At 39.9% G+C, this 22,809-nt stretch overlaps 1 protein-coding gene across 6 annotated transcripts in view; it reads right to left on the bottom strand.

Annotated features, from left to right (window-relative positions):
• Positions 1–7,331: 7,331 nt before the first annotated feature.
• Positions 7,332–22,809, bottom strand: part of KYAT3 (kynurenine aminotransferase 3) — a 57,669-nt gene continuing 42,191 nt past the window's right edge. For 5 of the 6 annotated variants that reach the window (XM_010974668.3, XM_010974665.3, XM_010974667.3 and 2 more), the window contains 4 exons: positions 20,557–20,743; positions 16,147–16,223; positions 15,793–15,879; positions 7,332–7,727 (listed from right to left, as the gene is read on the bottom strand). In XM_010974668.3, the coding sequence (XP_010972970.1) occupies positions 7,665–7,727; positions 15,793–15,879; positions 16,147–16,223; positions 20,557–20,743 (414 nt within the window). In that variant the 3' untranslated portion in view covers positions 7,332–7,664. Of the gene's footprint in view, positions 7,728–15,792; positions 15,880–16,146; positions 16,224–16,344; positions 16,457–20,556; positions 20,744–22,809 lie in introns of those variants that run through there. The other variant, XM_031465539.2, reaches the window with a different exon arrangement.

Raw genomic sequence — 22,809 nt, 5'->3', positions numbered from 1 at the left:
AATGTCTTGGAGCCAGGAGCCAAGTGCGACTTTGAGTCCTGTATCCTGGGATTGGGTTTCCACAGATCAAAGTCCCACATTATTGATTAGCTGAAGCCTTCAGCACGGGTGATTCAGAAGCCTGGCTGAAGTGACTCAGATATGCTATCATACCTGCTGTTTTAGGAACAATCTTAGGGACCAAAGAGAGACACAAGGTTAAAAACAAAACAATGTTAAGAACCAACCACCAGTAGCATTCTGAGGGCCAAGTTCCATTTGCAGGAAGTCATTTATCCAATGCTACTTTATGCCAGATTCTGCTTTAGGTGCTGCGGATACAGCGGTAAACAAACATGAAAAATCCGGAGACTCAGGGAACATAGGTTAGGAGGGGATACAAATGATAAATAAAATGAGGGAAACATTGTAAGATCGATGGTAAGTGCTAAGGAGAAAAATGAGGCAGGGAAAGGGGATGGGGAGAGGCAGGATTCACAATATTAAATGGGAGGTCAGATAAGTTCTCCTGAGGTGACATTTGCGTAAAGATCGGACGTAGCCAGGTAGATGCTGGGTGGAAAGTATTCCAGGCAGAGGGAACCTCAGGTCAGAGGACCTTGTCTGAAGGAGGCCTGGTGTTCAGCGGTCAGCAAGGAGCGCATGCAGGGAAGGGCCGAGGAGTAAGAGATGAGGTTAGGGAGGGGCAGGCTCGGGTCATGCAGGGCTCCGAGGCCAGAGTGACAATTTTGGCTTTTCCTCTGAGGCAGTGATGGACTTTCACCAGCAAAGTGTCATGAGTCAGATTTCCTTCAAAATGGTCACTTCCCAGAAAGACTAGCGTTTTACCAGGGCATTCCAGAGAGACAAAACTTCAGCAAATTGGATGATTTTCATGCGTTTTGTACTCTTTCATGCATATATTGGTCAGCAGAATGCTTCAAGAATAATTATAAAAGCAGTGTTATAATAAGTTATCTCAGTAGTTTACACAGAAAATGGGGTTCTGATGTTAGAAGCTACAGCTCTTCAGGTTTCAACTAAAATATGATGTTTATACTTTTAATGGATAATTGATGAGAGGGGTAGCAGATTTACAAAAATAATTCTTCAGGAAAACCATTCTCCGACAAAAGGACAGAATTATTATTCATCTCTTTTACCGTGAGATTTTGCTACAAATGAAAAGTTTTACATATTATAAGAAAAAAGATGCTGTATTAAATGTCAAAGAAAGTAGCAAATGCATAATATGATCAAGTTAATATTGATTAGAAAATCCAATTATTTCTACAATTTATTCTGATGTATCCCAAGATAGCTGTTTGTCAGCAGGTGAACTTCCTATGTAATTGGCATGACTGAGCAATTAGATGAATTCTCAGAGCAGCAATAAAATGAAATCCTCATGTCTGAGGAATAGGATTGAGGTTTTTGTTTTGTTTTGTTTTACCCTTGGGTTTATCCATCTGAGACCAAGGAGACTTCTTGTTTTCTCTGGGAACGATTTTTGATTTAAAGTATTTGGTAATTGTGTGGTTATAGAATTGTTTTCATTAAGAGAATGATGGGGCATATTGTACGCATTTGACAAATATTTGCGATGCTTTACCTTCCTCTCATACTAAATCCTTCAAGCCCTTACCAGCTTTTCCCTGGGCTCCTGCAAGAGCCTTCAGACTGGCCTCTCTCTCTCTCTCCTCCAGGCCTTTTCATCAGATCAATTTATCTTCTAGAAGAAAAATTTCATCTTTGTACCATATCCTCTATATCAAGTAGTAATGCATTCATCTATAAATAACAAAAAACTCTGTTATAGTAGCTTAAAAAATAAGGGTTTGTCTCATGCATTAAAAATTCTGAGGGTATAGTGGCTCCAAATTGCTTCCAGGGTGTGTCCCTTCATCTTCCTGCTCTGCCATCCTTATTATGTAGGCCTGCACTGTGACACCAATTGCTGCCTGAATGCAAGACGGCTGCTGCACCTCCAGACCTTACTTCTACATTCCAGGTAGGAAGAATGTAGAAGGGAGAAGAGGACAAAAAAGACAGTAAAGTCTCAGAATGGCTTTGCCTTTGATCTTTTTCCACGAGGGGAAGCTCTTCTCAGATACTTTTGACCAGTTGCAAGGGAAGCTGAGGAAGTGGCTATTTTGGCTTCTAACCTCCATAGTAGAAGCAGTCACAGAAGAAGGTGGAGTATTACTGGATTTTGGATGGCCAAACCATAGTTTTCTCCATATTTCTACCTTCCATAAAAATCTTCAAATATTCATTATTGCTTACTGTGTGAAGCCCGTATCTCTTATTATTGTGTAGTATAATGTCATAGAATGACGTCTTACATAACTTTGGGAATTTGCAGACAATTTATCTTCATTTTTGCTAATCCACTTGCATTAGTCAGAATTCTCCAGAGATATGGAGACAGCAGAATGTGTGTGTGTGTGTCTGTGTGTGTGTGTGTGTGTGTGTGTGTGTGTGTGTGTGTGTGTTTACATATACATATCCAGAAAGAGATTTAAGAGATTGGCTCACCCGATTATGGAGGCTGGCAAGTCCAAAATCTTCAGGGTGGACCTTCAAGCTGCAGACCCAGGAAGAGCCAATGTTGCAGTTCAAGCCTGACAGCCCTCTGTTAGCAGAATTTCCTCTTGCTCCAGGGAGGCCAGGCTTTTGTTCTGTTAAGAACTTCAACTGTTTGGATGAGGCCCACTCACACCATGGAGGGCAATTTGTTTTACTGAAAGTCTACTGATTTAAATTTAATCTCTTCCAAAACACCCTTACAGATTATCCAGAATAATGTTTGACCACATATCTGGACACCACAGTGCCATTAAGTTGACACATAAAATGAAGCACCACCAATATACACCAATACACCACCTACACTAAGCAAGTTTGAACATCAGGAAATGACATCTGCTAAAAAGCAGAGAGAAAAGGGCTCATTTAGAAACTGAAATGAGTTCAGTATGACTGGATATTTGAGTAGGAAAAAATGGGAAAGCTAAGACTGGAGGAGTAAGAGAGAGACCATATCATACAGGGCACTGTAAACCCTGATGAGGAGGGTGTGGGTGACTGAGGAGAAATGGCCTCCAGGGCAACTCCCTCACCTGAATAAGTAAATGGACTGATTCTTTCCTTAATCAAGAAGAGTTTGCATCAGGAAATGATCCTCTAAAAACCCCAAACACCAAAAAACAAAACAAAACAAACAAAAACCCAATATGCCACCACCACCAAAACTCATTTATGTTAAGAGAAATGGAGAGTAATTAAAAGGTCTTAAGTCGCTTAAGATGTTTTCTCCTTCATTTGCTCCCTTCTTCAGAATTCTGTCCCTCTTCTCAGCCAATGTAGTTCGTGTGGAGTTGACCTTGGACTAGCTTAAGTCACTTAGCATGTCCAGTCCTCTGGTCCTCAGCAGGTAGCTCAGGAATGAAACATAAGACAGAATACGCCATTTGCCAGAGCTTCAGAAAGTGTCCTCTTTAGCTGAATTTGCTAGTGACACCACATAACTCTTGTAAACTGCTGCAGCCTTGTTTCTATCACGGGGGTGGAGGGGCGAGCTACGAGGTGGAGCGTGGTGACCTGTTACAATCTGAGCGAGTCTTGGATCAAGCTGTAACTGAAACTAGACTATGCCTAAAATGTTCAGTTGAGACAGACAATTCCTATTTGATTTAAACCCATATGGGTTAGGCTTTCGGTAAGTTGCAAGAGAAATATTCTTAACTAGTATATGTAAGGATTACATTTGCATTTTATAAAGCTTGTTTGGGCTACAGGAATAATGGGTTGCAGGGAGAAAGGTAGGAGAAACCTTGAATGACTTCAAGGTTTTCTGACTTTGAGCAACTGGATTGGTGGCACCATTCCCTCAGTGAGGAACCCAAATGGATAGAGTTTGCCTATAAAATGTCTTCATGAGATGACAATTGTAGTATTGGATATATGGGTCTGAAATTCAACAGATAGGGCTAGGCTGTTACAGACTCAGAAGTCATGACCATTTAGAGAGTAAATTAAGTTATTTAGTGAGAAAGAAAATACCAGTATCCAAGAAACAGGCAAGGGAAATGAAGGAGGGGCAGTCAGAGAAGAGGAGGCAGTTCAGGGACGGCAGTGCCACAGGAACGACAGCAAAAACAGGGCTGAAGAAGCCAGGGCGGCCAGCAGTGGTGATCACTAAGAGGGAAAGTCAGATGGGACTGAGACGTTTCCCTTAAATCTAAGAACATGCAGGCTATTAGAGAACTTAGAGCAATATTGGGTGTGGAATCCAGATTATAGCGTTGAGGCTGAGATATGTGTGTGTGTGTATTTGTGTGTGTGTGTGTGAAAGTAGAATCATCAAATGAAAACAAATTTTCCAAGAGTTAGCTCACTTTGCAGTAAAATTTCTCAAAAACCCAGAGCTAAGTCCTCAGTCCCCTTTTGTTGCTAATACTGACATATTTGGTGCTCTTACCCAGTCTTGCATCTTTAAATATCAAGATGCCACAGACTCTCAAATGTATGTGTGTGTGTGTGCGTGTGTGTATATATATATATATATATATATATATATACACATACATATTCCCAGCCTCTCTCCTCAGCTCCATACTTGATTATCCTCCTGCCTACCCAACATCTCCGGCAAGCTGAACATGGGATCTCAAACTTACGTTCAGAATTCCAGGCTTTCTCCAAGCCTGCTCCTCCTGGCGACTCCTCCACCTCGGTGATAGCACTCAGTCCTTCCAGTTGCTCAGGCCAAACATCAAACCCATCCTTGAGTCCTCATTGTCTCTCATACCCTCTATATAACTCTTTTAACAAATCCTGTTGGCTCTACCTTCAAAGCAGATCTAGAATCCGATCATCTCTCACCCTTCCACTGCCACCACTGTGATCGTCCACCTGAATTGCTGTAACGGTCTCCATCCCTCGACCTTTGCTGCCTCTACAGTCCATGCTCAACGCAGAAGCCAGAGTGGTCCTGTGAAAGGACGCAAGAACCTCCAGGACTTGGGGTCCCCTTAAGAAAAGAGTTTGAGGAATGTACTCTCAACAGCAGGAAAAAGGAAAAATAGGTTTAAGTCTCTTTTTGAGAAGACCAAGAACCCAGTTTTCAGCGACGGAGGAGGAGGCTAGAAATTTCAACCAAGATGAGTGCAAAGATGTGATTTACCAGTTGGGGGCTAAATACTTTGAGCAGAAGGAGCAACAACAGTGATCGCCAGGAGAATCAGCCCAAGACTTGGGGCGAGGAGCTAGATGTGAGCTGCACACATCTGTCAGGGCGGATGCCATGGCTGAGGCTTAGGTTCTTGCAAAATTCTCTGTCCAATCTTTTTGGGTTTCCTACTGTAGCAATTACACTGTCTCTAACCATGGCTAGGCCTGGCAATCTAGTTAGGCATCTGGAAGCCTTAGGTCTGGCCTTGACCTCTGAAGTCCCAGGGTTGTTAGGCCAAACATTAAAATTATCCCTGGTCCAATATGCAGTATTCATCCACAGATACCATATTTAAAATCCATGCCTTCCTCTTCCCCAAGTCAGTCCTCCTCATCCCAGCCAAGTGGAAAAGATGGTAACCTCTGTCCCTTGGATGACCCAGAACTGGGGTTCCCTATGGATCAGTCCTAGGGCTGACTGTTGGACCAGAATGTGGCAGCTCTATTCCAGCGGGTACAGAAGTTCTAGAACCCCAGGGTTGGGGCTTGCATGTGAAGCATCAGTGATCACAGCACCAGATTCCTTGTCTACTGAGAACTCCAGCTTACTCTTTGCAGGTACTGTGAGGGAAACAGTTTTGAAGGGAGCCAGTAGAGGCTGAAGATGCAAGAGCCTGGCCTGAGCCAGCGCCCTGAGAATGTGAGAAGAAACGGGATCCGGAGCACAGGCGGTGGGATTAGCACTGAAAAGGTCCAAGGCTGCAGAGAGTGGATTTTTACACCCCGGTGAAAATTTTTACCAAGTTCCCCAAAAGAGCGGACAGGCTAAGTTTTTACATGGAATTTGTACTGCTCTGCAAGTTGGCTCTTGAGGCCCTGGCCCTCCTTCTGGATGGCTCCGCCTAGTGCTGTTTAACCATCAGTCCTCCCCCCCCCCCCCCGCAAAGGAAATGAAGCATGGATGCTTATGTACATGTCTTAGACCCATTAGCAGAATCTCAGTTGGGAGTGCTGGTCTGGTGGCTTCTATTTTTTTCATTTCGTTTTTCACAGAAGCAGATGAGGTCATTTAATCATGCTGGCAGTGGTGGGCTCTGAGTTGTAAGGAGAATGGGGAAGGCTGGATATTTTTACTAAGGAGAACGGGAGAGTATTAGGAATTGCTTTGTGGTGGAAGGCTGACCAAGCGCACGAGGGGGACACAGAAGGATGGAGTCTGGTTAAGGTCAGTGCCAGGCCTTCACGGCTGTCGGCACCTGCCCAACTGAGCACTTCGCCACGGCAGCGCTCAGCACCCACGTGCAAGCACGGAGCGTCAGCCCCAGGGCTGAATTATTTTCTGACCAGGTAGGTGAGATGCAACAATGAGCAAGTTATTTAAGGCAGCAAAATATCCCGTCTGTAGCTGTGGATGATGAAATCTAAGCTGGATGTGGAAGGGAGTGAAGATAGAGACGGACGGGAGTTACAGCAGAGGGTCCTAGGACCAACACGGTGATCTTCCAATTTCAGTGCGTCTAAGACCCACCCGGGAAGAGCCAGCCCCTGAAGTTAGTATTCAGTAGATCTGGGGTGAGGAAACCCAAATCTGTTTTCAACAAAGACCCTAGTTGATGCTGACATAAGAGGGCCATGAGAAATAGTGGATTTGAAATTATAGTGAGTTTAAAGAAGTGATATTTTGAGAGTAACAGAGAGGGAAGTAGTGTGGGGGGGTACTTACTTACTTAGTAGGAATAGATGTTTATAGTGTGAAATGACTAATTTATTATCTCAAAGTTGGAACAGCCTGGAGGGGTGGAAGGTTCGGGGTATGCCCGAGGGAGTGGGCAGCTAAGGTGGAGCGTGGAGTGCAGGTGACCATCACCAGAGGTGAGGAGGTCAAAGCACCTAAGGCCTAAGTAATCCATGTGCCCCTTGAAGCCACCCCAGATGATGGTGGTGCCTGCGATAGACAGGCAAAACTCTGAGCAGAGTTCAAAGCCACTAGTAAATGCAGGGATGGGAACTACAGGCAGGGAGACAAAGCAAAGACACAGAGCTGGGGTGTGGGGTGTAACTGGTTGAGTTTTTATAGTGACAGAGAAGTGAAACTGGCTAACAGTGGAGTGCTTATTGTTTGCCAGCCTTTACGTACATTAGTCCATTACATCCTCATAAACAGTTAACTCAAAAGCTTCATATGAAGTGCCACTTTTATTCCCCTTTTGAGGAAACTGAAGCACAGAGAAGTTAAGCCCCAACCAGCATCTCTCAGTTCTTATCCACTACATTACACTTATCCATTACACTCACTCATAAAGTGAAAGGTGCTTTAATATATCTCAACTGAAAAAAAAAATCAGATTTGAATATTGTTAGGAGTGGGGTTAACTTCTTTGGAAAAACAATGGAAATGTTCCTTTAAATTTCATTTGTGCTGAAAGTTTTATTCTGCGATAACCAGCAAGGGGCCGCACCGAGTGACTCCATACTAGGTCATCTGACAGAAACAACGCAGTCTGCACGTATCAAGACGCCTGTCTTTTCCATGCCTTGATGATTGCTTCAGCAGCATCCAGTGTACTATCTTTCTGTAAATTAATGAAATAATCATCATTACATGTCAAAATAAATTTAAGATGAAGTAAAGATTTAAACACCACAACCTCAGCAGGAGCACAGAGACCGGGAAATGGCGTTCACAATCCCTTACCTTAGTGGCCAAATACACAGATCTCAAGCTATTCAAGGAACACAGGAGCAAATCAGACAAACAGTTATTTATAATGCTGTACCCCACTGCTGTCTGGCTGGGAAAGGGAATGAATCTCACAAGGAATTCACCATCAGGAGAGCTAGAGAAGCGTCACAGCAATCACTACATCATACTGGTTTGTGACGCCGGCTGCCAGGGCAGGGCACTTTATTACTACTATCCTGACACCAAAGGAATCTACAAATTAACCCGCATGGGGTCAAAGAGCATCACCAAGAGAATGACTGACAAGTTGTATATACAGCTCAGACTGAATACAGTTTAACATGATCCCATCTAAAACCATGCCCATCAGTGTGTGGGCGCTCTCATCACTCATAACCACCTGGGGCAGCCCCAGTGGCCTGCAGTGCCAAAGACCCAGACTCATGAAAGACACTGCTGCAGGTGGACAGTCTGGAGGACGTGCCGATGGAATCCAAATTTATTATTTCATCCATTTGGGTGGGAAGTGTGCAAAATCACAGACCTCATTCAAAAAGGCTTCTAGACAACAAAAGAATACTCCTCCCTTAGCTCCCAACACATAGAGGACGTCAGGCTGACCAAGAACAAAAGAATGAATTAGTACACAATTATAGAAAAAGGACAAAGAGTACAGAAGAGTTTACACTGAAAAATAACTGCTTCTTCCCTCCCCATCTCTTCCTGCTACTCCCAGCATCCCCCAAGACAACCCTTTATGGCAATTTCTGGTTTTAATTCTAACTAATGTACATTTCTAATTTTTTATTTTTCAACTTCAGTGTCCACCATTCTCTGCTTTCAACGAGGAGAAATTTGTTCATTCATAAAACTGCCCCATCCTACTGAAGTCTCTTAGTTATAAGCGCTACACTGTTTGAGGGTAACTGTATTGATAACATTCATTTTTTTTGAATAGGTAATACCTGCATATGGTATAAAATTAAATTGATGGATAACTTCTTCTGCTTTCTCTACTTCTCCTTTTCCTTTCGCTTCCCTCTACAGAATTGTCTAGTTCAAAAGCCATTAGGTGGGGCTGAATGAGACAGGTGTCCATGGATGGGGGCAGGAGGAGCCCTGGCAGCCTGGTGCAGGATGCTGCAGCCAGCGTGGAGTGGGGGGACTTTCCAATGTGGGTGGTGGGGGGTGGCGGTGGCAGCACTGGTGGCACTGACCAGGAACAGCGTCAGGGTCTTAGGAAGGTAAGCGAGGCATCTGTGTGGCGGGGTGGTTCCAGGCAGCGTGGAGCCTGGATGGGATGAGGCAGGTATCTGCCCGCACAGATGGGCATGGCACGATGGAGCCCGCAAGGGAAGAGGAGGGCTTCTCTGCAGTCGGTGATAGTGGTAGCCTTGCATGTGGTGCTGGAGACTTAGAGAGGAGGGTGTCTCTGCAGGAGAGTGACAGCAGCAGGTCGGCACAGGGTGCTGAAGCCCAGGGTAGGTGAGGCTGGTGACCATGAGGGGCAGTGGCAGCAGCCTGGTGCAAAGTGTCTGAGTCTGAGTCAGGTAAAGGGTGCCTGTCAGGGGTGGTGGGTGGAGGGGCAGCGGCACTGACAGGAGACTGGTCACACACAGAGGTACTGATTAAAAGGAGTGGCTACATGATGTGAGTCAGGTTTTTTTTTTTTTTTTCTACTGTCAGAGAAGGGAGTGACAAATATGGAAAGGGTGAAAGCTGGAAAAAACTCTGGTGATTTCAACATGTTTAGATAGACATAGAAACAAACAGAATAGACATAGAATGTGTGTGTGTATATATATGCCTCCCTTTTCCTTTTTATACAAATGACAGTGTTCCTCGCAAACCAGTCTGCCCCTTGCTTTTAGCTCCTGCTCTATCACTACATGGAGCTGCTTCACTCAGAATTCTATGAATGTGAATGTCCCACAATTTTTTCAAGCAGCCTTCATTGGTGAGTATTTTGGTTGTTTATAATCCTTTGATATTACAAACAACGCTTCACTGAAAATCCTTGAACACAAGACAGTAAATGTGCAAGTGAATCCACAGGAAAAAAATCCTAGAAGCACAATTTCTGGGTCAAAAGATATGGCCATTTCCATCTGGATGAACAATTTCAAACCAACCACTGCAGAGAAGTTACAAATTCCACTGCTGTTTTCAAATCAATGTATGAGAGGGTCTTACAAAACTTTTCAGTTGTTTTGGTTGTTTCCACCTAACAGATAAGATAAAACTTCACTGCAGTGTGTTTGTCATTTCTCTTATCATGAGTGAGGTGGAAGATCCTTTTATGTCTTTGACAGCTACTAAGGGTTTTACCCACAGCCACTGTAAAGTGCTGCTTTTTGGTTTATTTTGCCCTAAATTCAACCTGCTTTCTTTCAATTTCCATTTTCTTGGCGTGTTTTGCCATCTTTTTATCTTTAGCCTTTCCAAGAGGTTGGGTTGGGTGTGTCAACTTTCCCTAGGGACTTCCTGGTGTTGCTTGTTATTTTCCAATACGGACTGCTGCCAAAAAGGACGCAAATCCACCCTGATCCTCCCCTCCTGCCTCCGTGGAGGACTTGATCATTTTGTTTAGATGCCAAAGAATCATTTCTTTAAAATCCAGTATATTAAACAAGGCATATCAGTGTTATTCTGTGACAGTTTTTCCTGAGACGAGGCATTCGCTTCCAATTTTTAGATTTATCTTTTGTTTTAAATGGAAAGCATTCTCAAAATAAAAGCTGTAACAGTCTTTCCCCAGTTCCACTTGTTCTGCTCCTCACTTCCCTCGGGGACGCTTGGTGCTCCGTCTGTCTTACATGGCTGCCATTTTTCTCTCCAACATTTTAAAACTCTTTGTTCCTTTCCACTTGCTTTTGCTTACCTTTCTCAATCCTCAGTGCGCTTACAGGAGTATTCAGTGTTCTCTGTCCTGAATCCAATGTCATCACAGTTACCAACAGCTTAATTTTTCCCTTTAATTTCTCACCTGAGCTCTGACAGCTGCCATTTCATCTTCCTATATTATTTTACTCTATCTTCCCTGAACTTTAAAAAATCTCCACTGTAATCTTGTTTTAAAAGTTTTGAATTTGAAATACCACAAATTTTATTTGCTCTATGGCAAAATTTTTTGTTGTTGTTGAATATTGTCTGACATTTGTTTTCCACTGTACCTTCTTCCCTTATAGTATCTTATTTATAGATTCACAGATGGCTCCTTTTAATACTCACTGCCAGCACACCTACACCTCCTATTGTTCTGGGTAGTGAGGAAGCTCCCTGCTGGCTTTGTCTATGACCTGAAGATGTGTTTGCAGACTTGTGTAAGGGGGGAGCCAGGGGAGCACCGGGAAGGAGTAGAAATTTTCTCTAGCTCGCAGTGCAGTTTAATGTGATTAGTGGAGAATTCAGTGAGGGAGAGTTCTTTTAGATTTTAGTTCTTCTCAACTAATTTTACTGGCTACCTCCAATTTAATGTCTTGCCTTCATGTTGCCTTAACACAGCTTTAACAAAATGATGGGGGTGAGGAGCAAATCTATAACCTAACCAGCCTCCTTTCCAGCCTGGCTTGCACAGGACCTGAATGGCATGACTGCGTGTTCCTGCTCTGCCTCTTCAGTGCTGCCACGTGGCTCTGGGGAAGCTCCCGCTGCCAGCATGCTGAGATGTCCTGTTGCTCTCGATAATGAGGAGGCTACCCACTGGCTCTGGCTCTAATTTGAAGATGCAGAAGCAGGAGACTTTCCTGGTGTCTTCCCTCTACCATTACCTTCACTGTATGTGGCAACTCTTCCTCCTTTACTGGGGCATTTGTGAATTTGTTTTCTATTCTCCTAGCTGTTTTGTAAAAATAATTTCCAAGAAAAGAATGGGGAAAAGCTGTGTCTACTACTTTAAAACTGGAGGTCTTATACCAAAACCAGGCAAAGACACTAACAAAAAAGAGAATTATAGGCCAATATCACTGATGAACATAGATGTAAAAATCCTCACCAAAATTTTAGCAAGTAGAATCCAACAACACATAAAAAAGATTATACATCATGACCAAGTGAGGTTCATCCCAGGGGCTCAAGGGTGGTTCAACACACGCAAATCAATCAGTGTAATACATCACATCAACAAGAGAAAGGACAAAAACCACATGATCATCTAAATCGATGCAGAAAAAGCATTTGATAAAATTCAACACATATTTATGATAAAAACTCTCACCAAAGTGGGTACAGAGGGAACATATCTCAACATCATAACAGCTATATATGACAAACCTACAGCCAGCATAGTACTCAACGGTGAAAAACCCAATAGCTTCCCACTAAAATCTGGGACAAGACAAGGATGCCCACTGTCACCACTCCTATTCAACATAGTCCTGGAAGTCCTAGCCACAGCAATCAGACAAGAGAGAAATAAAAGGGATCCAGATTGGAAAATAAGAGGTAAAAGGGTCACTATATGCAGATGACATGATACTATATATAGAAAACCCTAAAAGGTCCACACAAAAGCTACTAGAGCTGATTGAAGAATTCAGCAAGGTAGCAGGTTACAAAATTAACGTTCAAAAATCAGTTGCATTTCTTTACACTAACGATAAATCAACAGAAGAAGAAAGTAAAGAAACAATCCCCTTTAAAATAGCACCCAAAGTAATAAAATATCTGGGAATAAATCTAACCAAGGAGGTGAAAGAATTATACACAGAAAACTATAAACCATTGATGAAGGAAATTAAAGAAGACTTTAAAAAATGGAAAGATATCCCATGCTCTTGGATTGGAAGAATCAATATTGTTAAAATGGTCACACTGCCCAAGGCAATCTACAGATTTAATGCAATCCCTATCCAATTACCCAGGACATATTTCACAGAACTAGAAAAAATCATAATAAAATTTATATGGAACCACCAATGACCTAGAATTGCCAAAGCATGACTGAAGAGAAAGAAAGAGGCTGGAGGAATAACTCTCCCAGACTTCAGACAATACTATAGAGCTACAGTCATCAAGACAGCATGATATTGGTACAAAAACAGACATATGGACCAATGGAACAGAATAGAGAGCCCAGAAATGAACCCACAAACTTTTGGTCAACTCATCTTTGACAAAGGAGGCAAGAATATACAATGGAATAAAGACAGTCTCTTCAGCAAATGGTGCTGGGAAAACTGGACAGCAGCATGTAAATCAGTGAAGCTAGAACACTCCCTTACACCATACACAAAAATCAACTCAAAATGGATCAAAGACTTAAACATAAGACAAGATACAATAAACCTCCTAGAAGAAAATATAGGCAAAACATTATCTGACATACACCTCAAAAATGCTCTCCTAGGGCAGTCTACGCAAGCAATAGAAATAAAAGCAAGAATAAACAAATGGGACCTAATGAAACTTACAAGCTTATGCACAGCAAAGGAAATCATAAGTAAAACAAAAAGACAACCTAGGGAATGGGAGAAAGTTTTTGCAAATGAAACCGACAAAGGCTTGATCTCCAGAATGTATAAGCAGCTCATACGACTTAATAAGTAAAAAACAACCCAATCAAAAATGGGCAAAAGACTTAAAGAAGCAATTCTCCAAGGAAGACATACAAATGATCAATAGGCACATGAAATAATGCTCAATATCACTAATTATCAGAGAAATGCAAATCAAAACTGCAATGAGGCATCACCTCACACCAGTCAGAATGGCTATCATTCAAAAATCCACAAATGATAAATGCTGGTGAGGCTATGGAGAAAAGGGAACCCTCCTACACTGCTGGTGGGAATGCAGTTTGGTGCAGCCACTGTGGAAAACAGTATGGAGATTCCTCAAAAGACTAGGAATAGACTTACCCTGTGACCCAGGAATCCTGCTCCTGGGCATATATCCAGAAGGAACCCTACTTCAAAATGACACCTGCACCCCAATGTTCATAGCAGAACTATCTACAATAGCCAAGACATGGAAACAGCCTAAATGTCCATCGACAGATGACTGGATAAAGAAGAAGTGGTATATTTATACAATGGAATACTACTCAGCCATAAAACCCGACAACATAACGCCATTTGCAGCAACATGGATGCTCCTGGAGAATGTCATTCTAAGAGAAGTAAGCCAGAAAGAGAAAGAAAAATACCGTATGAGATTGCTTATATGTGGAATCTAAACAAGCAAACAAACAAACAAAACATAAATACAAAACAGAAACAGACTCATAGACATAGAATACAAACTTGTAGTTGCCAAGTGGGTGGGGGGTGGGAAGGGATAAACTGGGATTTCAAAATGTAGAATAGATAAACAAGATTATACTGTGTAGCACAGGGAAATATATACAAGATCTTATGGTAGCTCACAGAGAAAAAAATGTGACAATGAATGTATGTATGTTCATGTATAACTGAAAAATTATGCTCTACACTGGAATTTGACAGAACATTGTAAAATGATTATAAATCAATTAGAAAATGTTAAAAAAAAAAACAAAACTAGAGGTCTTATGGTACTTCTTTCTATTATTAGTTCTGTTTGTAACTTCAAATAATATATTTGTACCTCTATTTCTAGATCCACTATAAGAGGATGGCCTTACCCTTTCTTCTACATTTCAGTCAATTAAATGTTGACATTGTTAGACTGTTAATATGTATATCCTATTCTGGATAAGCCTCCACTAGGTTTGTCTATAAGCTTGTCTCTAAAAGTTGAAAACAGCATTTACACCAATCTGACTAGTTACAGGTGAGTGTGTTGGTATACAGAGTGCCTTAATCTTGGTAAGACTGTTTTCAGTAGTGGTAACATCTTAAAAACAATAATATATTCAGATTTTTTTTTTTAAGAACAGATCTGATGGTGCTGAATTCTCTTAGCTTTCATTAATCTTGGATGTTTATTTTGTTTTTAGTTTTAAAGGATATTTTCCTGGATACAGAATTCTGGGCTGATAAATTTTTTATTTCAGCACTTTGACGGTGTCATTTCATTGTAAGTTGGTCTCCACTGTTTCTGGTAAGAAGTTAGTTAACATTCATATCTTTGCTCCTATGCATGCAAGGTATAGTTTTTCTCTGGTTCCTTTCATTACCTTTGGTCTGTGTCAAGGTGAAATTTTCTTTATATCCTGTGTAGTTCACCGAATTTTTAGATCTCTAAATTGCTTTTCACCAAATATGAAGAAATTTTGGCCATTATTTCTTAAGATATTTTTTCTGCCACATTCTCTTTTATTTTTTGAGAGGAGAGGGGTAATCCCAATTACATGTATATTATTAGCTGACATTGACTTATAGACCTGAGGCTTTTATTCATTTTTCAAAAACAACTTTTCACTCTTTTTTCAGATTGGACAATTTCTATGGATCTGTAGTCAAGTGGACCCTTTTATTCTCACCTTCATCTTATGTATGCTAAGCCCCATTTTTCATATCAGATACTGAATTTTTAAATTCCTGAATTTCCACTTGGTTCTTTTTTATAGTTTTAATCTGGTCACTCACTGTGACCATATTGTCCATTAACTTCTTGGACATGCTTATAATATTTGCTTTAAAGTCCCTGTCTGCTAATTCCTTTATCTGGATCACCTCGAGATCTGTTTTTATTGACTGCTTTTTTTTTTTTCTTTTTCCCATTAAGGGTTACATTTTCTTGTGTCTTCACATGTGTAGTAATGTTTGGTTTTATTCAGGACATTGTAACATTACAAGCAAGGAGTCTGATTATGTTATAATCCAGTAAGCTCAACTTCAGAAAGTGCTGACTTTTGTTCTGGTAGGTTAATTTTACTGCATCAGGCCAAAATTTAAAAACTGTTTATGGCAGCAAGCCCAAAATTTAAAAACTGCGTATGAGCACATCATGTCTAGCAATTGAAAAATATGGTGCTTTATAAATCAAAAGGAAGGGTATTATAAATATGTTTTTGAGTACACCAGGGAACTTACTTTAATGAAACAAAATCGCACAAATTTCTCAAACTGTGATTTGGTCTCTGCATTACAGAAGGCTGAAACTGGGATGGCTGACAGTTTCTGAAAAATAAATAGGAAGATAAAATAGGAAAAATAGGAAAATTACTTACATTTTAAATATTAATTTTAGGACCACAAACATTAGAAATAGTTACTTCTAAATATTAACAATGTCTAAAAGAAAAATGTTTTTAAAATCCTACAAATAGCTACGAGTAGACAATCATGTAACAAAACTAGTTATCATTGTTTAAAGCAGATCAGCAGGATTCCTTCATAAATTAAGTATAACACAGCACAATACTGCAAAGGCCAATAAAATATTACCTTATTTTTAGTCATCCATTTCACAAATTTATAGTCATAAGGTTCACTGCTGTCCTTCATATCAGAGAAGTCTGCATCTAAAACAACAGTAAAACTTGAACGGCCTGTATATTATGTCTGAGGCAACATGTATCTCATTTGTCTATGAAGATTCAAACTTTCCTCGGAAGATATCCACAGAATCTGCTGGAGACTCACCCTGCATGGTGTGGTGGGAAGTAAGGGATTCACAGGTGAGCTTTACAGACACTTTGAGGCAGTACTCAAATACACATCTGGTTGATCATGCTTGTGTATGTACCTTTTAGCACTGGAAGAGAGTAGGAAAGGGGAAGGAAGGAGTGCTGCCTTTCCATTTAGAAATAATATGTCTCTACGATCATTATTATGGAAATAAAACTTAAATTTACAGAGTGTTCGTCCATAATAATTATACCCCCAAATAGTAATTCATTATTTATTAGGTTGTAAGCTCCACAAGGGCAATGCAACCTATCATTATCCACAACTCCTAGATCATGTCTAGTATACAAGTAATGAGAAGCATTTTATGGAATGAATGAATGAATATTATATATTATTTATGAAGAGAGAATGTCTGTGTAGTTCTTCCAAGTGATATTTTTATTGTTTCCTCTTCCAAATATTATGCTTAAATTTTTTTTAATTTGGTGAAAAACTTCAAATATGTATTCCTGTATTTATCTCTTGCTCTAATCTTGCTTTAAATTCTAGGCTAGCTGTTTCTCTGGCATTCAGTTTCAGCAATCTACATTTCATATTATTTCAGTTTTACTGATTTGTACACTTAGATCTGTTTGAATGCCCTAAAGCAACTAACACTGATGGTTACTATAATCAATGAAATTTTACAATTTATTGCTCAAAATAAATTGAGGCAGTTATCTTCTTTCTTTCATTCACTAAATATCACTGGCTCTTTAAATTAACAGTGTAAAATTCTTGACATTGAAGAAAGTTTAACTTGCATTTTTTTTTATGTCTTACTATGGTTTTCCTTAATGATTTTATTTCCATTTTCCCCTGTGCTTTAAGAATATAAAATTTCCATAAGATAATGCTAATAATATTCTACCATTTATTTAGTACCTCCTATTTGTTAAGCAGGTTACATGATTCTCTCATTTATTTGTCCTACAATTCTGAGAGACGCAACAATCCTCACTTTACAAATGACGATTACTATTTCAAGTTATCTGTATGTGTGTTTAATTCAGGTTGGGCTCTGACAAAAATGACAACGTAGAATGGTTAGAGACTAATTGTAAATGATGTGAAACTACTAGTACTGCATGGGTGGCTCAGTGGTAGAATTCTCGCCTGCCATGTGACTACTAGTACTCAGTGGTAGTATATGCAAAGGAAACCTGGAGAAAGGAGTGATTACTCGTGGCTGTAGGAAGAAGAACAGGAGGTTATCAACTACCTGTAATTGGCACTGGCTTTACTACTCATTTATTCTTGTAAAGATTAGAAAAGAGAAATTTATTGCCATGGTATTCAAAAAAAAAAAAAAGAAGAGAATAAATCCAATTCTAAAGATTTTATAGTGAAGAGAAAGTTGGAATCTATTTCTTTTGAATGCTTGAGTCAGACACCCTCAAAGGAACTAAACAAAATACTTCTTTATCAAAGGTAGGAGTTTGAACCATTTTATAATAACACTAGCTTATTTAAGTAACCTATGAAAATTAAAATTGGTGGTTGTATTCTTACCATCTTCTCCATAATTTTGGACCTTATTATCTCACTAGAACAATTGTAATAATCTTCTTGTTTGTTTCTTGTCTTCTAAATCAGATGTTTTCCTTTTTAGTTCTAGGATGAAGCTCATTGGTTGGGAAAGTTGCTTAGTTTAGCAGAAAAAAGATAAGTTCACTGGTTAAGACATGGATCTCTGGGTTCAGAGATCAGTTCTGCTACTTATTATTTGATTAACCTCAGTAAATTTATTAATTTTCTATCTCATCTTTCTCAAGTATCAACGAAGATATAATAGTACCAATTTCATAGGGCTTTTGTGAGAATGTGATATTTGTAAAGCTCTTAGTGTAATACCGGCTAAATCATAAATACTGAAAAAATATTAACCATTTAGCCATTGCTATGAGTTACACGCGGAATTACTATGTTCATGAATTTTACAGTTCATCTTTATTTTCAAGCTACCTTCAAATGAAAGTTTTCTTTTTTTGCTTTTGTCTTTAGCAAATGGTGGGACAAACCTCTAGTATATGGAAGAATTTCTACATTCAAATTAATCTGAACAGATGAAAGAGTAAAATAAAACGAACTTGTCTTCAGATGTAGAAGGGTCTTAGAGACATTAACATTTTCCCCCTACAGGTGAGGGAGCATCATAAAGAATGGGCATCCTTTCCATCATCACAAAAGGTTTTCTAACAAAAATCCTTTCTGCTCCTATTACAACTACATTAGTTTAAGATCTAGGACCTAAACCAGTATTGCTTTCAGGCTGGATCAACTGAGGATAGAATGGGAAACTACTTAAGAGCTTAATACAATCATCCAAGCAAAAGTTGCATTACTGTCCTTTTGATGCTTGATGTCAAATATGGTGAATCCCTTTTAGAACCTACTCTGAAAAAGTTTAGTTCCAGGGAAGATTTATTCTTACCTAAAAAGCTGTTACATTTACATTCACCCAAGAATTACGTAACTAATTCTATTTTTCTATTTGCCTTTGCTGCCCTGAGGTTTGGGCTCAAGTTAATGCTAACTACAATACAGTTGACCCTTGAACAATACAGGTTTGAACTGCTTGAGTCCACTTATACACAGATTTTTTTCAACAGTAAATACTACAGCACTGCACAATCCATAGTTGGATGAATCCACGTGGAAACTCAGGTAAGGTGGGGCTGCATATAAAGTGGGATCACTGATAACGGAGCTCAACAATGTGTTATACACAGATTTTCAACTGTACAGAGAGCCAGTGCCCCTGACCCCTGCATTGCTCAAGGGTCAACTACCATATGAACCTAGGTGACTAAAATATTTGCTTCCCCCTGCTCCATGATACATTGATATTTTAACATTTCTATTTACAGATTTTTGTGTCAAAGACTTTAAATATTAATCAGCTGAAATTCTTGCTGGAAGCAGATAAAGTATAATAATTTCCTTCTTTTTTTTTAATGGAGGTACTGGTGATTGAACCCAGGACCTTATGCATGCTAACCATGCGCTCTACCACTGAGCTAGTCCCACCCACCCACAAAATAATTTTCTTTTAAACAAAATAATTTATGTTGAAAATCTTGTGAATTTCCAATTCAAAAGCAAAAAGGTAAGTGATGGAAGCTGTGCTATTTCTTTTTATCATTTCATGAAATGAGCTGCACATTTAGGCTCAATATAGTAAAAGTGCTTTCCAAACCTTAGAGTGTAGAACATTTCAAGGGGTTTTACATAAGAATGGAGCTTGGGAGCCTGACAAATACAGCTCTCCTGACAAACACATGGCCTCTGCTTCTCTCACAACAAATGAAGAAATAATAATCGCTGTTTTGTTACAAAATTGAAAGTTTCTAGCTTTATAAAATGTATAAAATTTGGTATATATAGAACATTTTTCATGTTCAGTAGCACATCACTTCACTGTAATAGAATCTTAACATTTAAAACTGTTCCAAATAGCTGTAATTTCTAAGATTTCTGTCAGAATAAATTATGCTTTTAAATTTACTACGATTAACACTACAGTTTTTTTGGAAGAAAGATGTTAAACATAAAACATTATCATGCTTCTAACTTTAGATTTGTGTGGCATGTCAGAATTTCACGTAACAGCTTCAGGTAAGTGTAGACCACTGCTTTTTGGAGACAAAACTATTTGCAATCTTGCTATGTGACTTTAGGCAAGTTATGTAAGATTTTGTAAGTCTTCGTGTCTTTAAACATGGAGCTAACAATGCTTTTTTTCAAAAGAGTATTTGAAAGTGCTTGGCATATAGTAGACCCTCAATCAATATGCTTCATTTCAGTATACTCTAGTGACAAGTATTCCTCAGTTGCATCAACAGTCTAGAAATCATGTTTTTTTAAGTAAAAAGGAACGTAAAATTGTACTAAAAGGAACACAAAGAACATGTATTACTTCATGTACCTGTTATAAGTTACACACCAGAACTAGATGACAGCAAATTCTACGTTTAACAGAAAACTCAGAACCAATAACTCCATAATCATGGAACAACAGTCGCATTTAAGGTCAAGGACCTAATTGTCAAGATGACTGTAAACAACACTGACATTGTGGAAATCCATTTTTCCATAAATGAAATGCTGATATGGCTTTGACACCAATCTATAATTCCATACCTAGGTTTCTGTATATTTGAAATAATAAAAACCTTTACAAACCTAGCAAAGACACATCAGCGATGATGAAGTATCCTCCATCAGGAACTATGGGTGTCAGGCCAACACTTTCAAGTAAACGTACCATCCGATCTCTTTTTACTTCTAACTCTTTTGGCAAAGAATTAAAGTAACACTCTGGGTCATCCATGCGCTTAATGTCAATCCAAAAAGCTTGAGCCAAGGCTTCCTGTATGTCAAGATTGAAAAATATAAAAAGAAAATATGATAATGTTATTTACTGCTGAATTTATTGGTATAATAAATACAGACTGAGTAGCATTATTGGCAAAAAGTCTTTCAGGGAATCACAGCTGAATTTCTGTGAACCTATGTTAAATTCTATAGATTAATGGAGGAATCAGTTACGTGTGAACGATGAATTCTAATGTGAAGAACTGAGAACGGACCATGAAAATCCAAACTGAATCAGAGGTACAGTTGTCCCTTGGTATTCTCAGAGGACTGGTTCCAGGATCCTTACAGATACCAAAATCCACGGATGCTCAAGTCCCATAGATTCTGCTTCTGCAGATTCAACCAGTGGGGGATCCACAGTCTTTGGTTGAATCCATGAATGCAGAACCTGTGAGCAAGGAGGACCAAATGTATTATACAAAGACAGCTTCCTTGGAAGTGAAAAGACATTGTTATTTCCTCTTGAGGTTAGCTGTAGAATAACTTGCTAGCTCTAAGTCTGAAAGATTACCAGAGAAATGATGAACTAGCCAGCACTTCCCCATTACCTTGAAGGACGTAGTGGAAATGAAAGCTGACCCACCGTGTCATTCCCTGTAAGTGTACAAATCCCTGCTCTAATCATTCACATTCCGGGAAGGCAGTGTAAGTCCCACAGGGATTAGAAACAAGTTTCTGGGGACATGTGGAATTGCTTCTCTACCATTCTTCAGGAAAGTCAGAAGAGAAAGGAGAGAAATTGGGCAAAATGAAAAGAGCCAGTGTTGTTTAGATCAGGCAGGTGTCTCAGAAGGCAACAGGTCAGGAACAGGTAAAGGAGTCCAAATCAGGGCATACAAAACAACAAGGATCTGTACAAGCAGGAGGGCATAAGTTTGGTAGTTGAACTGGGACGACCTAGAATACTGGCTCTCAGAGCAAACAAGGAGATCCAAACAAATAATCAAGAACCTGGAATAGTTAAGATAGAGGGGTAGAGCGAAGTTGTCAAATCTTAAGGAAATTGATCAGAATCCAGAGATATCAAGAACTAAAGGACAAAAATGAATAAATACTTATGGAGTAAGTATATACTGAGTACCTACAGTGCACCTGGCACTGGTGATAAATGCTGGGAATGTAATGACGTACACGATAAACACGGCCCTTGCCTTTACAGAGCTTCCAATTAGCCTGAATCTGCGTGGACATGGGGGAGGGGAGAGAAAGAAAACAAAAACAGGAAAAGGTCAGGACATAATTTGTTCTGCTGGAGGAACCCAGAAGTCCGGTGTGGCTAACGAGTAGCAGGAGAGTGTGGCAAGAGATGACCCTGAGAGAGGACAGGACCCCAGAGAGGACCGCATGCCAAAAGAACTCAGCAGGAAAACAGAAACAGTAATAGTTCCCCAGAACTAAAACAATCTTGAATAAATACGGATCAGCTGCTTCAGCCTCGGAATCTGTGGCTCCAGTTTCCAAACACAGTTGTCTGAGGGCATGGGAAAAAAAACCAGGCATTTAGGTGGGGAGGGTACAGCTCAGTGGTGGAGCGCATGCTTAGCACGCATGAGGCCCTCCCTGGGTTCAATCCCCAGGGTCCCCATCAAATAAATAAACCTAATTACCTCTCCCCCAAAATAAAAAGTAAATAAGTAAATAAATAAATTAAACAAACAAACAAACAGAAAAACAAGGCACTTAGCCAAAATGGAAAATAAGAGTTCGGAAAAAGATACGCCAGATTCTTAGTTGAATCTTCCTTTTTCTCAGTAACTGGCCATTCCCTACGGTAGGAGATACTGCCCTAGAAAATTCAAAGCCCAGGAGATGTAAACATCTGTCACCACCATAGAATTATTCTGCACTCCTCTCCTTTCCTCATATCCCACATGTGGTCCATTGGCCAATCCTGTCAGCTCTAACTTCAAAATAAATGCAGGCCCAAGCACTTCCCACGACTTCTGCCACCCCCATTCTGGTTCAGTCCACTGCTGTCTCTCTCTCCTAGATCACTTTGACAGTCTTCCATCTAACTCGACAAAGCAGCTAGCGTCCCTCTGACGACACAAGTTAGGT

The sequence above is a fragment of the Camelus dromedarius genome, chromosome 14 (genome assembly GCF_036321535.1).
Source record: "Camelus dromedarius isolate mCamDro1 chromosome 14, mCamDro1.pat, whole genome shotgun sequence".
Classification (NCBI taxonomy): Eukaryota; Metazoa; Chordata; class Mammalia; order Artiodactyla; family Camelidae; genus Camelus; species Camelus dromedarius.
Note: the sequence above shows the minus strand (reverse complement) of the source record. Positions and strands in the feature narration are given on the sequence as shown.